Source organism: Neolamprologus multifasciatus, chromosome 22 (assembly GCF_963576455.1).
Source record: "Neolamprologus multifasciatus chromosome 22, fNeoMul1.2, whole genome shotgun sequence".
Classification (NCBI taxonomy): Eukaryota; Metazoa; Chordata; class Actinopteri; order Cichliformes; family Cichlidae; genus Neolamprologus; species Neolamprologus multifasciatus.
This window is the reverse complement of record NC_140459.1, coordinates 35,179,560-35,200,910: the sequence shown is the minus strand read 5'-3', so window position 1 is coordinate 35,200,910 and position 21,351 is coordinate 35,179,560. Positions and strand designations below refer to the sequence as shown.

The window sequence follows — 21,351 nt, the reverse complement described above, 5'->3', positions numbered from 1 at the left end:
CAACGTAAATTACACACGAACAACATTAAGCTACTCACGCAGAGAAGAACGGCTGCTGCTGCATCATCATCCTCATCATTTCTGCTACACTGGCAGGGCTAGGGGCCAGGACTCTCCTCTTCGTGTTTGTGGGGGATGTTGCTAACTCCGGGTCGATAACAGGCACCACACCCGCAGTAGATGTGCTCGGTGTGAGGTCTCGCAGCAAGCTATCAAATACGGCGCATTTCTCGGCTTTAAAAAAAACGCTATGCGTCGCCAGGTGTTTCATCAGATTTGAGGTGTTACCTTCTTTGACAGTATCACAGTATCAGCTTAAAGCACTTGTTGCAGCTGCTGAGTTTGCATCTTTTGCTGTGAAGTACAGCCAGACTTTGACCGCTTCGCCTTGGGCATTTTTAATCTGTAGCTCTGCTCTAAAAGAACGTACGTACCTGGGCCCGCCTACTATCCTCGGAAACGTAAAATGATTGGCTAGAATCTAAAGTGTATCACAGCTCAGGAAAAAAAAAAAAGCACCGAAATGTGCGCTGCTTTTCGGTCTGGTTACTACCGTTTATGTCAGAACCGGTGCCATCATGGCACCGGATACCGGTACCCATCCCATTTTTGTATCTTTTACTTTTGGGTGTTTTTGTCTGAGAAATAAAGCTTTCTCTCTCAGCTCATCCTTTTCTGTTTGAGTCTTGTGTTTGGGTGTCTTACCGGTTAGAATGACTCGGGGGTGTTGATTCATTTAAACTAACACAATCATCCTGCTGCAACCAGGTTTCTGTGAGGCAGAGTAAATCGATTTGTTGATCAATTATTAACTCAGGCAGCAACAGACACCTAATGTTTAATAATTCACATCTCACAGTTTCTCTTTGGTGCTGTTGTGGAGACTGTGTTGTTGTTTTTTCTTGGTGATTTTGTATTTTTTAATTATTTTTTGTCGGACACTAAACGAAACATTTGTGTGACAAATATGCAAAAACCCCCAAAAGTTGATCCTGTTCATCTGGACGTAGCGTTTTCAGCATTTTCAACGGGAGAAAACGCTCATCACACCCGCTGACATCATCCATGATAACACATGGCAACAATTCAAACAACACAAACACAATAACATCAGACAGAATCCCTGAAACCATTAAACACAAAAACATTCATGAATAAAAACAGTTCTTCATACATATTTATGATTCTGTGTGATGATATTAAACATCATTTATATGACGCTGGCCTGATGTTCAGTGATTCCGTTTCTGTACATTTGGAATAAACACGGGGAATGTGAGTCGATGTGGCATTCCTAATGAAGCGGCAGAGCTGGCGTGGTTTTCATCCGTCAGCACGGCTGTGGTGTGACATTTAGTGGTTAATGAGAGTGCAGATGAAAGCGGAGCGTGAACGAGCTGCAGGTCGCAGCGTGATGCAGATCAGACAAAGAAAAGGGCACAAACGGTTTCTTCTGCGTCATCACCAAACTCGGAGCCAAGGGCAGCTAAGGTGCATCACGTACGGCACATCACTAAACAACTCTGAGTGAACAAAACAGCGAGCAACACCTCTGACCTGTGACGAGAAGGTGCGGCCGTTTAATGAGCAGATGGAAACAGAAGCTGCTAAAGAGTCCAGGTATTAGACGTGGCCCCTGGAGAGCAGCGTCTTTTAATAGCAACCGCATGTTTTCACGGTTTCAACTAGCTGATCCCAACAACACGTTTGTTAGCCGTATACAGCCACATGTTATATGATACTCGACTCTTTGATTTGGATGGTGTTGAGCACGAATTAGCAGCTATCTGTGTAAAGTCCTTTAATATCCAGGCTGGAAAACTGTAGCTGATAACTTCACCGTCTCATGCAGATGCAGCGGTGATGTCACATGACCACATCCAGCTGTTATATGCAGTGTTTTGTTCATAGACACATGAAATGTGCTCACGCTGACAGTGAAGAAAACAGCGTTTATTTGTTTAAGTCTGTGATTAAAGCGGCTTTAAGTCAGCGCGAACGCCCGAACTGAGCGTGATCATTAAAACACTTCCACCTGATGAGCAGTCACACGAGTCCTCCTCTTCTTCAGCTGTGCGTCACACGGTGACCTTTTGACCTGTGTGCAGCAGGTAAACATTCATGTAAACACTCAGTATTGACCTGTTTAATATGAACTCACGGACACGCCATCAATCACAGCAGAGCACATCCACACAGTTTATCTCATAAGCTGCATACATGAATAATCTGAGCGACGGAGAGGAGGCAGAGGCGGAGGAGGTGGAGGTATAAATAGAGGAGGCAGACAAACCAACGCTCATGAGGAGGAAGGAGAGGGAGAGGAAAAGCTAAAGAGAAACAACTACCTGACTGAGACCAGACACCACAGAAGAAGAGTTTGTGACACCTTCCTGGAGGACCTTTAATTATTAGTTTAAAGTGAGTTTATTCACCTTCTCGTGACTTTAGTGACAGTTGGCATGAGAAACTCATTCTCTGATTGTTTTATAGGTTTTTAAAGGTGCTTTTGGAGATGGAGAGCAAACGAGCCGTGGTCTATCTGTCCGTCTGTCTGTCTGTGCTGACATCACTCTGTCAAGGCCAAAGGTCAGGCAACAGCCACCTGCTGTCTGCGCCCGATGACCCAACCCTCGGACTCACAACCAGTGAGCTGGTGAGTAATCTGTCTCATACGTGATCTTTGTATGTCTTTTATTTTGAAAAGGTCTGCTTGTGTTTTCTAATCAAATAAGATTCAAATGTTTAATCTGATGACATTTGTGCTTCATTTTAAAGACTGACTAAAGGAAGCAATAAAATACAGTTCAATAGCATGTAATGAGAAACCTGATTCTGACTTTTTAAACTAGTAAAAGAGAAAAAGTGCTACGAAGCACAGTTAAAATAAAGATAATTAACAACAGTTAGACGGTAAAACTGAAACAGACTGAAACCAGAATATACACGAAGTCACAGCCATTACTGAGTCCGCAGACACAAACTGAATGAGATTCATATTTCTGAGGATTTAAGGAGAGAAAACATTCATGTTTTATTTTTTATTAAATATTTGCTGTTTTTATTTTCTGTAAGTTACTTTTTAAAATTTATAAAGTTTCCCCATGAAGTCTCAGAGATGAATCTGTGACACCAGTAATATAAGTGTGTGTGTGTGTGTGTGTGTGTGTGTGCAGGCTGAAGCTCTGCAGGGTCTTCTGGATGAAGCTGACAGCTCAGCCGGGCTCTCTGTGGAGAAAAAAGCCAGCGTGATCCCGCGGGTGAGAACACTTTAACACGATGTTATTTATTTATTTTTTTAAGCATCTTCTGAAAAAACGTTTCCAAAGTGCTTCGACTGAAAGCAGCGAGCACAGATCCAAATAAAAAAAAGTTCTTATATGATTAAGGATCATGACGAGAGACGATCATGAAGATCAAATCTCGCCTCTGAGGGGTCGTGATGAAAAAAGACCACGTAAAGGACTCGAGGCTGAGAACTGACTCGCAGTTCTGAGCTGATGAAGAGCTTCAAAAGTGATCAGTAAAATCTCGCAGGATGGGGCTGATGTGATGATTAAACCCATCAGATGCTGAGAGGCTGGATGGACAAATAATAGACAAACTGGAGCCCAGTCCAGAAGCTGCTCAGCTGTACTCAGGACAGAGAGGCTTTTTACATTTACTTTAGTTAGTTATGTAACTCTTTTTTAAAAATATAGATTGACAAAGATCACAACTCAGAATACAAATTATACAACTACATCATAGTTTTGACTCTACAGCAGAGGAAGTTTAAAAGGCTGTGAGGACAAACGCAGCCGTGAGTGCCTGACTTCACCAACCCTCGACTCATGTTGTGACGGTGAGTCCAGGACCTGTGGGCAGTCAGTGCTTAAGCTTCGTGACCCTCAGATGTCTCTCAGTGTTTCTTTATTTTTCTGAGGAAACGTCTGATTCTGCATCGGTCCATTGTGACACACCCTGAATCCTCTCTCTCTGTCTTCATCAGTGCGATGTGGGTGAGCGGTGTGCGATGAAACACGGACCTCGGATTGGTCGGCTCTGCGACTGTCTGAGAGGAACAGCCTGCAACACCTTCTTCCTGCGCTGCTACTGACCACTCGCACACATTTTCCTCATGAGGACCTAAACTCGGTCTGGGCGCTCACACAGACAGTGCTCAGAAAGACAGAAGTGCACTCTCTCACCAATCGTCTCGCTCCATATTTTAGTCTTTGTTTTAAAGTTTTTGGTGTTTGTCCTTCAGATTAATTTATTTTTGTTAATAAAGATTCTTCATAAAGCTGCACGGCTCCAAAGACTTCATGATTTACAATCTGTTCACGTTTTCAGCCAACACCTGCAGTTCCTCTGACGTCCAGCAGTGAGTCTGTCCCCATAGACTCCCATGTTAAAACAGCAGAAATAAATATTTACAGTCTGATACACAAACGGGTCTTTATAGATAATGTCTACCTTCGTAAACCTGTACAGGGGGACAATGTTGTATAACTCACCTGTGGATTAAGGTTTGCAGTTTGTTAGGGGTGTGGCCTCTTTGACTTGCAGGTGGACGGTGACACAGGTGTCTGTAGCTGCTAGCTGTGTGCGAGGCTTGACCTCAGCTAAGTGGAGTGATTGAACTGGACCTCTGGACCATGTTTGTGCTGTTGGAGCCTTTTGGAGCATTTTAATGGCATTTTCATTGTAATATCATTTTTGTAAATAATGATCTGACAAGTAATTATTGTTTATCAGACCATCATCAGACCATTCAAGAGCTCAGTGCTCCAGTTTGGTGAAGGAAATTCATGGATTTTATAAGTCCAAAGATCGAAAGTTTTGCAAAATTACTGAATATTACCTGTAATATTTAATATAACATTACACCCTTATATGTACTGATGGAGGACTAAACACGATGAAAGTGATGCAGTTTTAGCAATAAAACACAATCGTCTGATGCATCAGACGTAAAGAGCGCAGTGATTAGATTTACAGGAAACCTTGAAGTCACTGGGTTGGTTGAGCTCAGCTGTCAGAGCTGCAGGTGTGTGACGGTGTAGCAGGAATCTGCCATTCAATGAGCTTCAGTTTGAAATAAAAAATCAGGAGCTCAAAGGGGATCTGCCCAGTGAGACCAAACACTTTCCTTCCACATTCATCTGCTGCTCACTGAGAAGTCTCTGCCCCCCGACACAGTTTAGGATCCTTGTTTCGGTCATTCACACCCACTCTGAACCTTAAATCAGATGATAACATGGAACTGAACATTTACAGTTAAGGTTTGCTTGTTTTTCTCCAAAGTTCATGGTTACATTTTTTTCTGCTGTTTTCATTTTCAGCTGCTGTTTCAAGTTTAAATTATAAGCTTATAAATGTATGAACCTCCTGAACATGTGTTCACTTTAAACCGGGACTGTCTGCTTTCTCTGCTGTTGTTATCTGACATCAGACTTCCCCAATCAGTCTTCTCTGATCAGACCTCCGGAGAGGCTGATTGGCCCCGAGGGCTCGTCATAAACTCTGCTAAAAATGACCGACAGCAGCAGCACGCCATTGCCTTCTCATCAAACCTTTATTAACAGTCATGCTGGTGACAGACTTAAACCAACTGTGAGAATTAATCAACCACCTATTAGTCAAAATAAAGACACATGAAAATATTAAACTTAAAGTCAGATTCTTTCATTGATATCAGACTTACACATAAAAAAATCACAAAGAAAGAACAATACAGTATCCTCAACAGCACCAAAGAGTAAAACAGTGAAATGTGGATTATTAAACATTAGGTCTCTCTCTTCCAAATTTCTGTTAGTACATGAATTAATAATTGATCAACGATTAGGTGGTAGAGCAGGTTGGCTGCTGATTGGAAGGTTGGTGGTTCAATCTTCCAATCAGATTGAACCACCAAGTCTGCATGCCAAATATCCTTGGGCAAGTTACTAACCCCCACTTGCTCTTGATACATCCATTGAGTATGAATGCGTATGAATGTTAGTTAGAAAAAAAGCACTGAAAAGTATAGACAGTGCTTGTGTGAATGCGGCGTGTTGTATAGAGCGCTTTGAGTACTCCAGGAGAGTAGAAAAACGGGGTATAAGAATCAGTACATTTACCAGATCGATTTACTCTGCCTTACAGAAACCTGGTTGCAGCAGGATGATTATGTTAGTTTAAATGAATCAACACCCCCGAGTCATTCTAACTACCAGAAACCTCGAAGCACAGGCCGAGGGGGAGGTATGGCAGCAATCTTTCACACCAGCCTATTAATCAACCAAAGACCCAGACAGACTTTTAATTCATTTGAAAGCCTGATGCTTAGCCTCGTCCACCATAGCTGTAAAACTTATTTAAGTAAAGTCAATCTTTATTTGTCACATGCATAGTTATGCAGTACACATACAGTTGCTTTCAGTGAAATTGGACCCCTACCAACCACACATACATAGCACAAACTTTCACATTGTCCTCAGTAAAAAGGACTGTTGTTCCCATCAGCCTTGGCCTTCAGGGATCCAGCTTCCCGTTGCAGAGCTGTGAGGTTCTCCAAGATCTTATCCATATTGCATTCAATAAACACAGTCTCAGTACTCACGGCTTGCCCATCGTCAAACACAGCCTTCCGGGGTTTTCAACAGCTGTAACTGCTTTCTTTGTGCTTTGGCTGGAGCCAGATACCATCAGCCAGAACTCTGTTATCATGGTTCTGAATGGTAGATGTTGTTCAATGTCCTCCATTGAGAGTGTCGCCAGGCACACAATACAACTGACCACCGCGTATCCAGCAGCAAACATCTCTGCAAGACAATCGGACTCTCCCAAACCCAGGCTTCCCATCGAGAATAGGCTGTCAGTTTTGTTGAGGGACCAGTTGATCAAATCCATAATTCTTTAGGTTTTAGAGGACAAGACTGAGAGACTCTATTCGTTATCATCTATCGCCCACCTGGGCTTTACACAGAGTTTCTGTCTGAATTCTCAGACTTTTTATCCGATTTAGTGCTCAGCTCAGATAAAATAATTCTCAAACACGTGACCTAAAGCAGATGACTCGTAAGCTGGACAGGAAATGGCGTGTCACAAATTTACAGGATCATCATTTAGCCTGGAGAAATAGTTTGTTGCTTTATAAGAAAGCCCTCCACAAAGCCAGAACATCTTACTATTCATCACTGAATGAAGAAAATAAGAACAACCCCAGGTTTCTCTTCAGCTCTGTAGCCAGGCTGACAAACAGTCAGAGCTCTGTTGAGCCAACCATCCCTTTAACGTTAACTAGTAATGACTTCATGAACTTCTTAACAAATAACATTTTTATCATTAGAGAAAAAATGACCAATAATCATCCCACAGATGTAATATTATCTACAGCTACTCTTAGTACCATTGATGTTAAGTTAGACTCTTTTTCTCCAATTGATCTTTCTGAGTTAACTTCAATAATTACTTCCTCCAAACCATCAATGTGTCTTTTAGACCCCATTCCTACAAAACTGCTCAAAGAAGTCCTGCCATAAATTAATTCTTTGATCTTAAATATGATCAACCTATCTCTAATAATCGGCTATGTACCACAGGCCTTCAAGGTGGCTGTAGTTAAACCTTTACTCAAAAAGCATCTCTAGACCCAGCAGTCTTAGCTAATTATAGGCCAATCTCCAACCTTCCTTTCATATCAAAAATCCTTGAAAGAGTAGTTGTCAAACAGCTAACAGATCATTTGCAGAGGAATGGTTTATTTGAAGAGTTTCAGTCAGGTTTCAGAGCTCATCACAGCACAGAAACAGCTTTAGTGAAGGTTACAAATGATCTTCTTATGGCCTCTGACAGTGGACTCATCTCTGTGCTTGTCCTGCTAGACCTCAGTGCAGCGTTCAATACTGTCGACCATAATATCCTATTAGAGCGATTAGAACATGCTGTAGGTATTACAGGTACTGCGCTGTAGTGGTTTGTATTAGAGATGGACCGATCCGATATTACGTATCGGTATCGGTCCGATACTAACCTAAATTACTGGATCGGATATCGGAGAGAAATAAAAAATGTAATCCGATCCATTAAATATCAAAAAAGCACCTCACAAAACTTGCGACACGGTGTAACTCGGCTCATAACCGTAGCACGTAGGAGCAGTGTGGTCACGTGATAGAGCTGCTGTGTGTATTTGTAGCCTGCTAGCAAACATTTCATCTCCGAGGAAGTTATCTCAGAGAGAAGTAAAGCAAGTGTGTAAGTTCATCTCTGAATGTTTGTAAAGCATTCCCGCGTTAAGCTTAACAACCGATATATAGAGCAACTGCCTCTCTCTCTCTCTCTCTCTCTCTCTCTCTCTCTCCTGCTGCTACTTCAATCGTGAAACTGCTTAATGATCAGCTGATCGGCTTTTCTGTCGTGAGTCCGTCTCTCTTCTTTGTTTTTGACCCACTTTGCACCAGAAAGAGGAAACCAGCGGCTGAACAACAGCAGCTCTATTAAGCTTGATCAGCTGTTGTTAGAATTTATTTAATATTACTTTCTACACCAGGATCTTTTTCTACGCAGCTGACGGCTGTAACTGTGCAGGGGCGGATCTAGCAAAGTTTAGCCAGGGGGGCCGATAGGGCATTAACAGGGAAAAGGGGGCACAAAGACATACTTTTCTTTCTTATTCTCATTTAAAATGTCTAGCCTTTAATTATTTAATAATTATCTGAATCTTACACCCAAAGTTTTAATCTGATGTAAAATGTATAGAAGTCCATTACTGTATATAGTAACTGTTAAGTCTAATATACCCTAGTAAGCTATAGTACTTTTTCCTTTGGGAACCATCTGTGCAGTCTGCAATTCTGTTGAAGAAAGATGTTGAATCTATTTAATTATTCTTGAAAAATAATTTATTTCTGTGATTTATTTTTCACCCTGCATCAAATTAAAGTTGATTACATTGATTAAGCATCATGAGGTGGAGGGTGGTTCCCTATTTTCTTTTGCTGGGAGTTTGCAACCCTTAGGTTGCTTAATATTTCTGCTAAGTACTCTTTAAAATACCAGAATAGGGAGGATGGGGTAGGTTTAACTTTATTAGATTGATCAGTGTTGCTGATCTATGAAATATTTTGGGTGCAGTGTGTTTTTTTTCATGCAGGTATAACAGAATAGCTTTAGTGTTGTTGTTTTTTTTTAACTTGAGTATGAATTTATACAAAAAGCATCAAGATATAAAAAAAAACAGTTTTATTGATTAAAAAACACTATATCGGATTCATATCGGTATCGGCAGATATCCAAATTTATGATATCGGTATCGGTATCGGACATAAAAGAGTGGTATCGTGCCATCTCTAGTTTGTATCATATCTATCTAATAGACTCCAGTTGTGCATGTAAATGGAGAGTCCTCTTCACACACTGAGGTTAATTATGGAGTTCCACAGGGTTCAGTGCTAGGACCAATTCTGTTTACATTATACATGCTTCCCTTAGGCAGCATCATTAGAAGACATAGCATACATTTACACTGCTATGCAGATGACACCCAGCTCTATCTGTCCATGAAGCCAGATAACACACACCAATGAGTTAAACCAGCGGTCTCCAACCTTTTTTGCGCCACGGACCGGTTTATGCCCTACAATATTTTCATGGACCGGTCTTTAAGGTGTCGCGGATAAATACAACAAAATAAAACTAGTACCGGTACCGAAAAAAAGAAAATTTATTCATAACACACGTGAAAAGACCCAGGAAAACTGAGTAAACGATAAAAACGATAACAAAATAACGCTGAAAACCGATAAAAAACCCTGAAAACCAGACATTTCACACCTGAGCCTCAACTCTCGCGGCCCGGTACCAAACGACTCACGGACCGGTACCGGTCCGAGGCCCGGGGGTTGGGGACTTCTGAGTTAAATTGCAGGAATGTCTTAAAGACATAAAGACCTGGATGGCCGCTAACTTTCTGCTTCTTAATTCAGATCAAACTGAGGTTACTGTACTCGGCCCTGAAAAGCTTAGAAATATGGTATCTAAGCAGATTCTTCCTCTGGATGGCATTACCTTGGCCTCCAGTAACACTGTGAGGAACCTTGGAGTCATTTTTGACCGGGACATGTCCTTCAACGCACATATTAAACAAATATGTAAGACTGCTTTCTTCCATTTGTGCAACATCTCTAAAATTAGAAATATCCTGTCTCAGAGTGACGCTGAAAAACTAGTTCATGCATTTATTACTTCCAGGCTGGACGACTGTAATTCATTATTATCAGGAAGTCCTAAAAACTCCCTGAAAAGCCTTCAGCTAATCCAAAATGCTGCAGCAAGAGTCCTGACAGGGACTAGAAAGAGAGAGCAGATTTCTCCTGTTTTGGCTTCCTGTTAAATCCAGAATTCAAAATCCTGCTCCTCACATACAAGGTCTTAAATAATCAGGCCCCATCTTATCTTAATGACCTTGTAGTACCATATCACCCTATTAGAGCACTTCGCTCTCGCTCTGCAGGCCTACTTGTTGTTCCTGGAGTATTTAAACGTAGAATGGGAGGCAAGAGCCTTCAGTTTTCAGGCTCCTCTTCTTGTGGAACCAGCTTCCAGTTTGGATTCAGGAGACAGACACTATCTCTACTTTCAAGATTAGGCTTCAAAACTTTCCTTTTTGCTAAAGCATATAGTTAGGGCTGGACCAGGTGACCCTGAATCCTCCCTTAGTTACGCTGCAATAGACGTAGGCTGCTGGGGGATTCCCATGATGCACTGGGGTTTTCTTCTTCACTCACTATGTGTTAACAGACCTCTCTGCATTGAATCATACTTGTTATTAATCTCTGTCTCTCTTCCACAGCATGTCTTTATCCTGTCTTCCTTCTCTCACTCCATGTTGTTGTTCATTTCGGTGCTGGATAAACAAAAATTGAATTGAATTGAACTTAGCATTTCACGTCAGTTAGCATTGTTAACATAAAGTACTTTATTATAACTCCGATTTTTGGACTTGTTTGCAGAGAATGTGTGTTTGAATAAACTTCATTCACCCTCCTCTGATCGTGCTGTACCTCCAGCTGTGTTTTCAGTTTGATCGTCCAATCAGAGACAAGCAGCGTCTGCTTTAAAGGACCTTTCCTGCGAGCATAGATCAGACAGACGGAGCTTATCAACCCCCATCACAGACACACTGGCATTTAGCTCCCAGCGTGCACCTTATCCAGAGATAAGATGGGTTAATTATTGCATATTGTGTGAGTGCACACACACACACACACACACACGCACACACACACACACACAGAAGCACATGAATCATTACAGCGAGTAATGAATTATAATATGAATTACTGCAAATATGACAGTGAGACACTTTCAAATAATCACTCTCAATTTTCCTCGTTTAGTCTCTTTCTTCTAGCGTAACACACACACTGACTTCCTCTCAGTAAGTCAGACAGTAAACAGCTGATTCTTTGTGTCACCTGTTCATGTAAGTGACAAACTTATTTACTTTAATTAATCAGAAAATGTCATGTTCAAAAATGTTGTGCACAATTAGAGCACACACGTCCAATTTTTGAAAAAGAAACTTTATTTATAAATCATAAAAGTGCAAAATAAAACCATAAAAACAAAAATAAAACAGTTTTGGCAGGAAGTAAACAGAAATCATTTAGATGCAGGAACAAGAGGAGCTTGGCAGAGCGACATGGAGTGGTGTGAGACAAACTTGAGCGACTTTGTGAAGAGAAATGAGGAGGAAGAGGAGGCTGCAGGAGCAATCAGCTCGGTGAGGAAGAAGGTGCAGGTGAAGCAGTGGCTGTGGGCTGCTAGGAAGTAGGAAGTAGTCCTAAATGAATATGAGGAGGAGAAGTGGCACCTTACATGTCTGAGAAGTGGACGGAGGCTTAATGCTCCTTTCAGACTGGTTTCATTCACAGCTGACCACTGTTATTTCAAAATAAAAGCCTTGGCTGTGTCTGCCAACACACATCGTATCTGTTTCTGCTGCTCTTTATTGTGTTACACAGAAAAGTGTGAAAGCACTTCCAAGTATCCTATTTTAAATCAGTGTTTAAATAAAAAGCTTATTGTGTTATGACCCAAGATCATGTGGATTATATGCAACGTTTCCTCTAATGTTTCATGTTTGTGAGCGAACACACAAACTCCCTGAGCGTCCCTTGGACCACTGGGAGCAACAGCAGACGTGTGCACTGTGGAGCATCCAAGTTACATGGTTTATTAAAATAATCACAGTACAGCATTTATGTTAGACTACTTTTAATTAACTGCTTTAGCCCACTTACAATGAAAATTAAAAACAATCTTGTTCCTGACCTGTGTAGCATGTTTGTCACGGACCCGGCTCTGGGACTCGGGGTCCGTGGGCAGTGGGGACTATGACTGTTGTTGTTGTTATTATTATTATTTATTATTATCGTCATTATTATTATTATTATTTGGTGTGTTGTCTGCACTGCCCCTGTGCACATCTGTATGTAGGCAGGTATGTGTGTGTGTTGCCTTTCTTCTGTGGCCAAGTTACAGGCACCTTCAGCCCTGGGGGCGTGGCCTGACTTGAGGGCTGGCCACACCCGAAGTCCTTGCCACACACCTGCTCCTCATCTGGGCTCGTCGGGGGAGCTATTTAGATGAGCGATGGAGCTTCCACCGACGCGGGATTATTGCGTTTGACTTCACGTCAGTCTTCGAGCACAGTCAAGTGTGAGTGTATACCTGCTGGGATAAAGTGTGTAACGGCTGCCTCTATTGTTTTCCCTCAGGAGGAGTGTGGACGAGAAGGAGCAGTGAGCACGGGGAGTGCAGGGACACTGGGGCAGAGAGCACTACACGGGAGTCTGGGACACTGAGGATTTATTGTTGTTTACTTCACCACCTTGTAAATAAACACTGTTGCACTGAAGAGTCTGACGTTTGGGTCCTATTTCCCTAACTCCCCACGGTCTGCCAGCCAGACCGTGACAATGTTAACACTATTGGAAGTAAAAATAACTTGAACTCCAATTTTGAAAACACAACTTTATTTTTCTTTCTTTATTTTTATAAAGCTCTGACCTGTATTATGAGTCTGTGGTCTGGGAGAGAGTCTGTAACTCTCTGTCTGCAAAATACAGTAAATAATGACCAATGTTGGGCAATTAATTATATAGTTCTTCAAAAAAGTATCTGAGTTTTGCAAACAACTGTCAGGAAGCGCTGTGTGGCAGGTAGGAGTAGGACCCAAAATGCAGGCGCTCAGTCTCAAGAGGTCAACTCAAAACCACAGCTTTATTGGCTGGCAGGGAAAAAGCATACAAACGCAAACTGAACTAAACTAAACTGGAAAAATCACAAACTAAAACTCACAGGGAGATCCACACAGCAAGCGGGACGACACGACACTGACTCAAAAAGACTGGCAGCTGTAACTGCAGCAAAAGCTGGTTCTACAAAGTATTGACTCAGGGGGCTGAATAATTACACACACCCCACTTTGCAGTTATTTATCTGTAAAAAATGTTTGGAATCATGTATGATTTTTGTTCCACTTCTCATGTGTTCACCACTTTGTGTTGGTCTTTCACGTGGAATTACAATAAAACTGATTCATGTTTGTGGCTGTAATGTGACAAAATGTGGGAAAGTTCAAGGGGGCCAAATACTTTTGCAAGCCACTGTATCTCATTCCTTATCGTTGTTATGGCTTTGTCATTCTTTTTTTTTTTTTTTTTTTTTTTTTGTGTCCCGTTTGGATCTTTAGCCATCAGAATTGTTGTCTTAAGGCCAAGAAAGATGCCAAGCGGATTTATTTTACCAAGTGGATCATCATAGCCTTGCCATATTGGTCCATTTGATTGACTTTTATTATAATTATGTATTTATTTTATTTTCGGTTGCTACAAACGGGACAGACATGACTGGGGATAGGACAGGGAGAAAGAATGAAAGAAAGAGAGGGAGAGAAAGAAAACCAGAGGGGAGAAGAGACGGTGAGAAAGGGGGAAAGAAAGAAAGAAAAACAAACAAAACACCTGGATCACCTGTATGGAGAAAAAAAAACAGAAGAGAAAACAAACAAAAAAAGATCAACATAATAAAAACAACACCATCACAATAAACTAGCTAGCAGTAGATAACAGTAGATACTAAATATTAAACAATATTGTGCAGCACGCAAGATAGACAGCGCACAATGTGCTTTGAGGCAGCAGCCAAGAAAGGTGTCGTTTGCGTCTGTAAACATCCGTGTGTACACCTGTGTGCACACCTGTGTGGATCAGCACGCTTGTATTACAAAGGTTTCTTCATGTAACGATCTGCTAGGGAGTGTGGGGAGCCATAGCCCCGTCCCCCAGGGCATGAAGCAGGTATGGAGGAGATCCAGGCCCCAGACATCCAGAGGCCCCAGAGTACGAAGACCCGAGGAGGACCACCAAAAGGGGGGGAACCGTGCCACCCTCCTTGGAAGAGCTGAGGAGAGCCCCAAACGAGAGGTCACCCAGCAGCTATGGAGCGGAGGCCAGAGGGGGTTGCAGTGGCGTGCCCGCGGGCTCTGCCGGCAGCCAGCTGTGCCAGAGAGGACCGAGCTTCAGGCCCAGAGGCCAGAGGCCTGAGGGCACCCCACCCCCCGGAAGGGGCCCAGCCGGGCCACAGGCGCCAGGCCCCGCCAATCGGCCACCAGGAGTGAGCCGGTACATACATGAGGGCCCAGCCCCAGACACCAAGGACCACCAACACACCAACGTCTGAGGGCATCAGCCACCGGCAGGGAGTGTGGTGAGGGGAGATAGGCCTCCGCACTTTGGAGGGCCTGAGATGTACCCAGAGAGGTTGAGTCTAAGACCCAACCTGACATATAGACACAGACGAACAGGCACACGCGGACACAAACGTGCATTCCCACCCCATATACACAACCAAATACTCGGCACTCACCCAACGTGTAGACAGACACAAATAGACGCTGCACAGACAGTCGCACTCCCCAAACATACTCTATATCAGAGGGGCAAGCCGCACCTAGACCCAGGAGATGTTACCCTTCTCTCTGGGGTGGAGGCAAGCGGACCACCTCCTTATCTGCAGTAGCAGGGAGGCCCCGCATCCCAGACCCCAATCTGACGGCCAGCACCTCCTCCCAGCCCCCCAGCCCTGATGGCTAACAGAACCGGGGTGAGTGAAGACCCCAAACCTCCCTACGCCCGCTCATATGTAGTGTTGCTGTGTGCTGTTCTAAAGTGCATTTAAAACACAGGAGAGCATGGTTCCTGCTTCCTATAAGAGAGCAGCACGGCTCCTCCCGAAAACCCTCAGTGTCTATATGCATTTAAAATTGAGGGTAGGGCACCAGCGCCAGAGGTGGGTTGGAATACACCGACCATCCTCTGGATGCTGTAAAACGTGCCCACCCCCAAGGCCCTATATGTATGTGTTATGTGAGAGTGTGATTAATGTGGATGTCTAGGTTGCAGAATAAAATTGAGGCACAGGCGGCCAGAAGGGGACAGAGGGGGAGTGCCTCCCCTGCACCTTGGTGACATACCTGCACCCCAAGCCCTGCGTGTGTGGGTGGGTGTGGTAGAGCGGGAATAGGGAGGCAGCTGAGGATGGGGAGGGAAGAAAGGGAAGGGCAAGTGGCCCCCCCTTGGGGCCAACTCCCCCGCTGACCCCAGTAGGCACCCCCACACTCTGGAACCCACCAGGGCAAGGGGGCCCAGGCCCATCCGGACCGGGGCCTGCAGCAGCAGCACCGCCCAGCCCCACAGAGTCTGGGGCAGCCCGCCCGACTCCACCCCAGAGAAAACTGCACCCACCCCATCATCCAATCATCTCCCAAACTACACAAGACAATAGACACCCAGGTTGAGTTCATTCTCTACCTCTCCTATATATCTCCCCCACCTGCAGAGTGAGCTCCTGTAGAGAGTAGACCACCTGCAAAGATATAACAACCTCCCCACCAGTTAGAGTTGGGCCGATGCACCAGAGGTCCCCTGCACTGGGGCTGAGCCCCCCTGCACCCACCCGCCCACAGCTCCGGTGACACAACAGCCAGGACCCAAGCCCCCAAGGCCCAGCCAGCACCCCAGACCGGGGGCGGAGCACCCCCAGACCCCCGTCCCGGACCCACCCAGGGGCAGCCAGGCTACCAGGCCAGTAACCAACGTCCGCCAGCACAGACCCTCCCCCATCCGCTGTACGCAGCCACAAGGAAAACACCATCTAAGAGCCACCAGAGCCCCTAACCAGGTCATGGCCACATCCCCCGGGTTAGGCCCTCCAGGGAAAACGTCCCTAGGGACTCCCCAGACGCCCTAAGGCCGTCCCTACCCCCATATTAACCACAATAGCGAAGGCAGGACCAAACCATGACCCCCCACCCCCACTAGGTGATGAAGCCGATCAAAGGAGCCCAAAGGGATTGATCAAATGTGGTGGCAGAGGCTGTATCAAGACTAATGTGATCTATTAGATGGTTTTTATATTGGTTAGAATTAAGATTATTTTTATTTTTCCAGTTAATGAGGACCATTTTCTTGGCAATGCATAGGGCCGTAAAAACAACGTGGGCTGTGTTTATTTCTGCAGTGACCTCATCCAAGTTGCCCAGCAAGCATACTAAAGGGGAGGCTGGAATGTTACATTTCAGACACTTTGATAAGTCTTCACATATCTCACGCCAAAACTTCCAAACTGGTGGACAGAACCAAAGAGCGTGGATGTAATTGTCCGGTGTATTTGCTGTGCAGTGTGAGCAGTTGTTGGAAGGCGTATAGCCCATCTTGAACATCCTATGACCAGTATAGTGCACTCTGTGTAATATTTTGTATTGTATTAATTGCAAACTGGGATTTATGATCCATTGAAAGGTTTTTAAGCAAATCTGAGACCAAAGGTTTGGGTCTAAGCTGATCGATAAATCTGCTTCCCATTTTGCAATAGGAAGGGATATTGATTCATCTATTTTAGAAAGTGTTCTGTATATTTTAGACAATAATTTGTGGGGTTTTAGACTAAAAAATTGTACCACACTTGGTGGTGTTTGTAATTCAGCTTCACTGGGATTAAATGTTCAATGTTTTTACTGCATGAGTAGCCTATCAAATTAAGTAATCTACGTGTATTTGTTGATGAGTGCCGACCTTTTATGAAACCAGTTTGGTCAGGATGAATTAAGAGGCGGGTTATTTTCTCTAATCTTTTTGAGAGAGCTTTGCAGATTATTTTAAGGTCTACATTTATAAGGGATATTGGACGATAGCTTGAGGGATATACAGGGTCTTTGCCTGGTTTTAGTAAGAGACTGATATTTGCAGAGTTCATATTTGGTGGTAGTCTACCATTTCCTTTGATTTCCTGCAACATCCTGTGAAAAACTGGTGCCAGAATCGTCCAGAATTCTTTGTAAAAATCTGTTGGAAAACCGTCTGTACCTGGAGCCTTATTATTGGGCATACTTATCAGAGCTTCCTGGAGTTCACCTGGCGTCTGTGGCGAATCCAGTGCCATTGCTTGGGTGTCTAATAATTTTGGAAGAGTTATGTTGTCGATAAATTGATCAATTTCATGTTTAGATGGGTTTATTTGTGGTGTATATAAAGTTTCATAGAAATCCCTAAAAAATTTGTTTATTTTTTTAAGGTCATATATTGTATTCCCAGATAAATCTTTAACAGCACATATAGTTGTTTGTTCTTTATTGATTTTTAACTGGTTAGCAAGAAATTATCCAGATTTGTTACCGTGTTCATAATTTTGCAGGCAAAGTCTTTGTACTAAGAATTTAGTCTTTTTATTAATAATTTCATTTAATTCTAGTTTTGTTTTGCATATTTTGTTATGCTGATGTTCCAGGAATGTCATTAAAGCCTAAATATAGAGTCCATTCTTTTTTTAAAGTATTTGATAAACTCTTCGTCTTTGAGTAGTGATGTATTAAATCTCCAGTTTTTACTTGGCGTCGTATTATTCTTGTGTATTAGTATATGTCAAATATTATATCTCAAACAGTCCCTTAGAACTGCTGGATAATCTTTAAGGGAAAAATAAAACTGATAATATGCAATTTCCAACCGGCCAAAAAGTGATTGCTGCCTATAACTTGTCACTGAAACAATATTTCTGCATCAAACTTGTTGGGTATCATTCAGAAGGATCATATGTGACACATTATATCCCAAACAGTCTCTAAGAAATGCTGAATAACTGTTAAAGGAACATTAATACCCATAATATGCCATTTTTGACCTGCCAAAAAGTGATTGTGGACTATATCTTGTCACTGAAAACAATTTCTATTTCAACCTTGCAGGATTTCATTCAGAAGTGTTAAATGTGACACATTATATCCCAAACAGTCTCTAAGAAATGCTGAATAACTTTTAAAGGAACATTAATACCCATAATATGCCATTTTCAACCTGCCAAAAAGTGATTTTGGACTATATCTTGTCACTGAAATACTATTTCTGCTTCAAACTTGCTGCATGTCGTTCTGAAGGCTCATATGTGACATATTATATCTCCATCAGCCCCCTAGAACTGCTGAATAACCATTAAGGGAACAATAAAACTCATAATATGCCATTTACAACCTGCCAAAAAGTGATTGTGGCCTATAACTTAAGCGCTTTGGGGTCCTTAGGGACTAGTAAAGCGCTATACAAATACAGACCATTACCATAACTTGTCACTGAAACAATATTTCTGCTTCAAACTTGTTGGGTATCATCAAGAAGGGTTAAATGTGACACACAGGAGCCCAAACATTCCCTTAGAACTGCTGAATAACTTTTAAAAGAACATTAATACCGATAATATGTCATTTTCAACCTGTGCATAAAACGTCAAATTTTCAAAAATGTTGTAATTAAAAATAATACAAAAAAAGGATAATGGCCAAATGGAAACAGGTGGGGGGAGATCTGCTTAAACACATTAGGAACACTAAGTAATTGGAAAGAGAAAACAAAAGGTAATAAAAATGTCATGAAAGAATAAAGTTACGTTGAAACCAAGCACACCATTGTTTTTCTTGTGACATTACCAATAAGTTTGATGTGTCACATGACCCTCTTCCTATTGAAAAAACAAAAGTTGTATCCAAGATTGCCGACTTCTAAATGGCCACCATGGTCACCGCCCATCTTGAGGAGTTTGCCCCCTCACATATACTAATGTGCCACAAACAGGACTTTAATATCACCAACCATTCCCATGTTATTACGCTGTATCCATAGAAATGGCCCACCCTGTAGATTTCACGCTGATCCTCCAACATGCTTTTATTAGAAATGACAAAGCAACTGATTCCTTTAGCTTAAAGTTTGATGATATTTCTGAAAGTTGTCGTAAAGAATTCTGCTTTTGTTGCATCACCTGAAAACCAACTGTAATGCAGTCATCTGCACAGCAGAGGGCGCGCAGAGGTGATTTAATTATGGGCTTCTCTTCATCAAACTGCCATCAGTCAGCAGAACGTCCCACGTTAGGTAATAATCAGACTAATGAGTCTTTGTGCACGGACAGCTCAACGTTGTTTTTAAGATCTTAAACAATCATAAAACACACTTTGCATGAAAAGAAAGGAAAAAGTGATTGAGTCAGTATTATATTAAAAATATTGAATTAACATTACAGTTGGATAGGCTCCAGCCCCCCCACAACCCTGAAAAGGATAAGGGGAAGAGGATGGATGGATGCTTAAGCATACAAGAGAAGCAAAAAAAAAAAAGAAATAAAACTCTTTCATGCTAACAGTAATGAAGCAGGTCACATCCTCCTCTGTTATTCTGGACCAGTTGTTGGAGTGCTTTGTGCCTGAGGTCACGCCCTGAGTTTCCACTAAGTGTTTCCAGCAGTGCTGACTGACTTGTTTTGCCTGCAGACGGTGGAGAATGAAGAAGGCCTGGGTAAGGTCCTGGAGCAGATGGACGTGAGAGTGGCCAGAACATCTCCTTCGAAAACTTCTGGAAGCTGATCAACAACCAGGCCCTTCAGCTGTTCGGCACCATGCACAAAGAGAAAGGCACCAAGTGCACCTGCCTGCTGCAGTGAGCCCTGAAGCCAAAACGCCACCACACCTGAGCCCAGAAACACCACACCTGAGCCCAGAAACACCACACCTGCAGGTTTCTCTGTGCAGACCTGGGCGCTGCAGGGTAACAGTGGGACATGAAGACAAGAAGAGTTTTATTGGTGATATTCAAACTTTGTTTGCATTAAAGACGAGTTACATCCTGCAGTCTGTTTCAAACCCACTGAATATACGGAGGACCAAAGGTGACTTGTTGAAAAACAAACAGGCTAAATGAATAAACACATTTGTAAATGACAACATATGTTTAGAAATAAATATAATTTAAACTTTCATAAATGAAAAGGATTTACAGAGCTAAGACGTTCTTGACCAAATACATCGCAAAATATATGTAACACTGAAAGTAACAAGAGTAATAATATGTCCACAAAATACTCAATAGTAATTATAAATAATAATAATAAAATAATACAACATTAAATGGGAAAATGGATAAAGGAGAATTATAGTCACTGTTCTGCTTGTATGGAAGTTGAAGTCTGACTCATTCAAACTGATCTCGAATCATAAAAACTGAAATAATATTTTCAAGGTTCTCTAAAGTTAATACATGAATTTAAAATGATGAACAAAGACCATGAAAAAGTGTTTAAAAGGAATTAAATTGTGTATTTTCGTTTGTATTTCAAAGTGTTTAAATGAGTTGTTTTATCAGCTGTATTACTTTATTTTCATGAAGTCAGCTTTGGTCCTCCGTAGCTGACTGTCAAGTCGAGCAGAGGGAAAGGTCACCGACATGACGCACTCTAACAAAAACACAAACATAACAATGTTTTTCTAATCAATGTTTTAATGTAATCCTGGAGTTAACACAGTCTTATAAATTACTTCTCATTTAGACTTCATCTCTTAGCTGAAACTGTGATGTTTTGTTTTTAACATCATTTATATTCACTCTGAATGTTACTAACATGTTTTTATTGACTGTAAACATCTGATCATCTCAATGTTAATAAACCTGTGACTGCTTTTAGTATAACAAACCTACTGCGGTGTGCCGACTGAATTATTATTTTTATTAGAATAATTATTTGTGAGAAAATCAACGTTGGTGTGTATCGGCTCACTGAGTGTACAGGAAGGATGGGCCTACATCCTCAGTGGTGGAGGGGTTGGAGTTTGCTGAGCCCTCACACTTTTATAGGTGGACACGTCCTCTGTGGACACAGTGGGCATACATATTTATTTGTATTTATTTGTAGTCCACATGCATTGGCCAATCACGTCTTTGGTTGCATGTAGTTACCGTCCTGTTCTTCTTTTTGTTCACATGTAAACAAAAC

At 42.3% G+C, this 21,351-nt stretch overlaps 1 protein-coding gene across 1 annotated transcript; it reads left to right on the top strand.

Annotated features, from left to right (window-relative positions):
- The first annotated feature begins 2,254 nt into the window (after positions 1-2,254).
- On the top strand, positions 2,255-4,289 carry cart4 (cocaine- and amphetamine-regulated transcript 4). Its single transcript, XM_085149341.1, has 4 exons — positions 2,255-2,421; positions 2,494-2,656; positions 3,177-3,260; positions 3,992-4,289. Exons 2-4 carry the CDS (start codon positions 2,516-2,518, stop codon positions 4,097-4,099), a joined length of 333 nt encoding a protein of 110 aa, XP_085005467.1. The 5' UTR covers positions 2,255-2,421; positions 2,494-2,515; the 3' UTR covers positions 4,100-4,289.
- The last annotated feature ends 17,062 nt before the right edge of the window (positions 4,290-21,351 follow it).

Bases quoted from the DNA above. Each gene is read 5' to 3' on its own strand.
- cart4 (XM_085149341.1), top strand. From the start codon at position 2,516: ATGGAGAGCAAACGAGCCGTGGTCTATCTGTCCGTCTGTCTGTCTGTG. The intron at 2,657-3,176 runs GTGAGTAATCTG...GTGTGTGTGCAG, and splicing joins GACTCACAACCAGTGAGCTG to GCTGAAGCTCTGCAGGGTCT. The intron at 3,261-3,991 runs GTGAGAACACTT...TGTCTTCATCAG, and splicing joins AAGCCAGCGTGATCCCGCGG to TGCGATGTGGGTGAGCGGTG.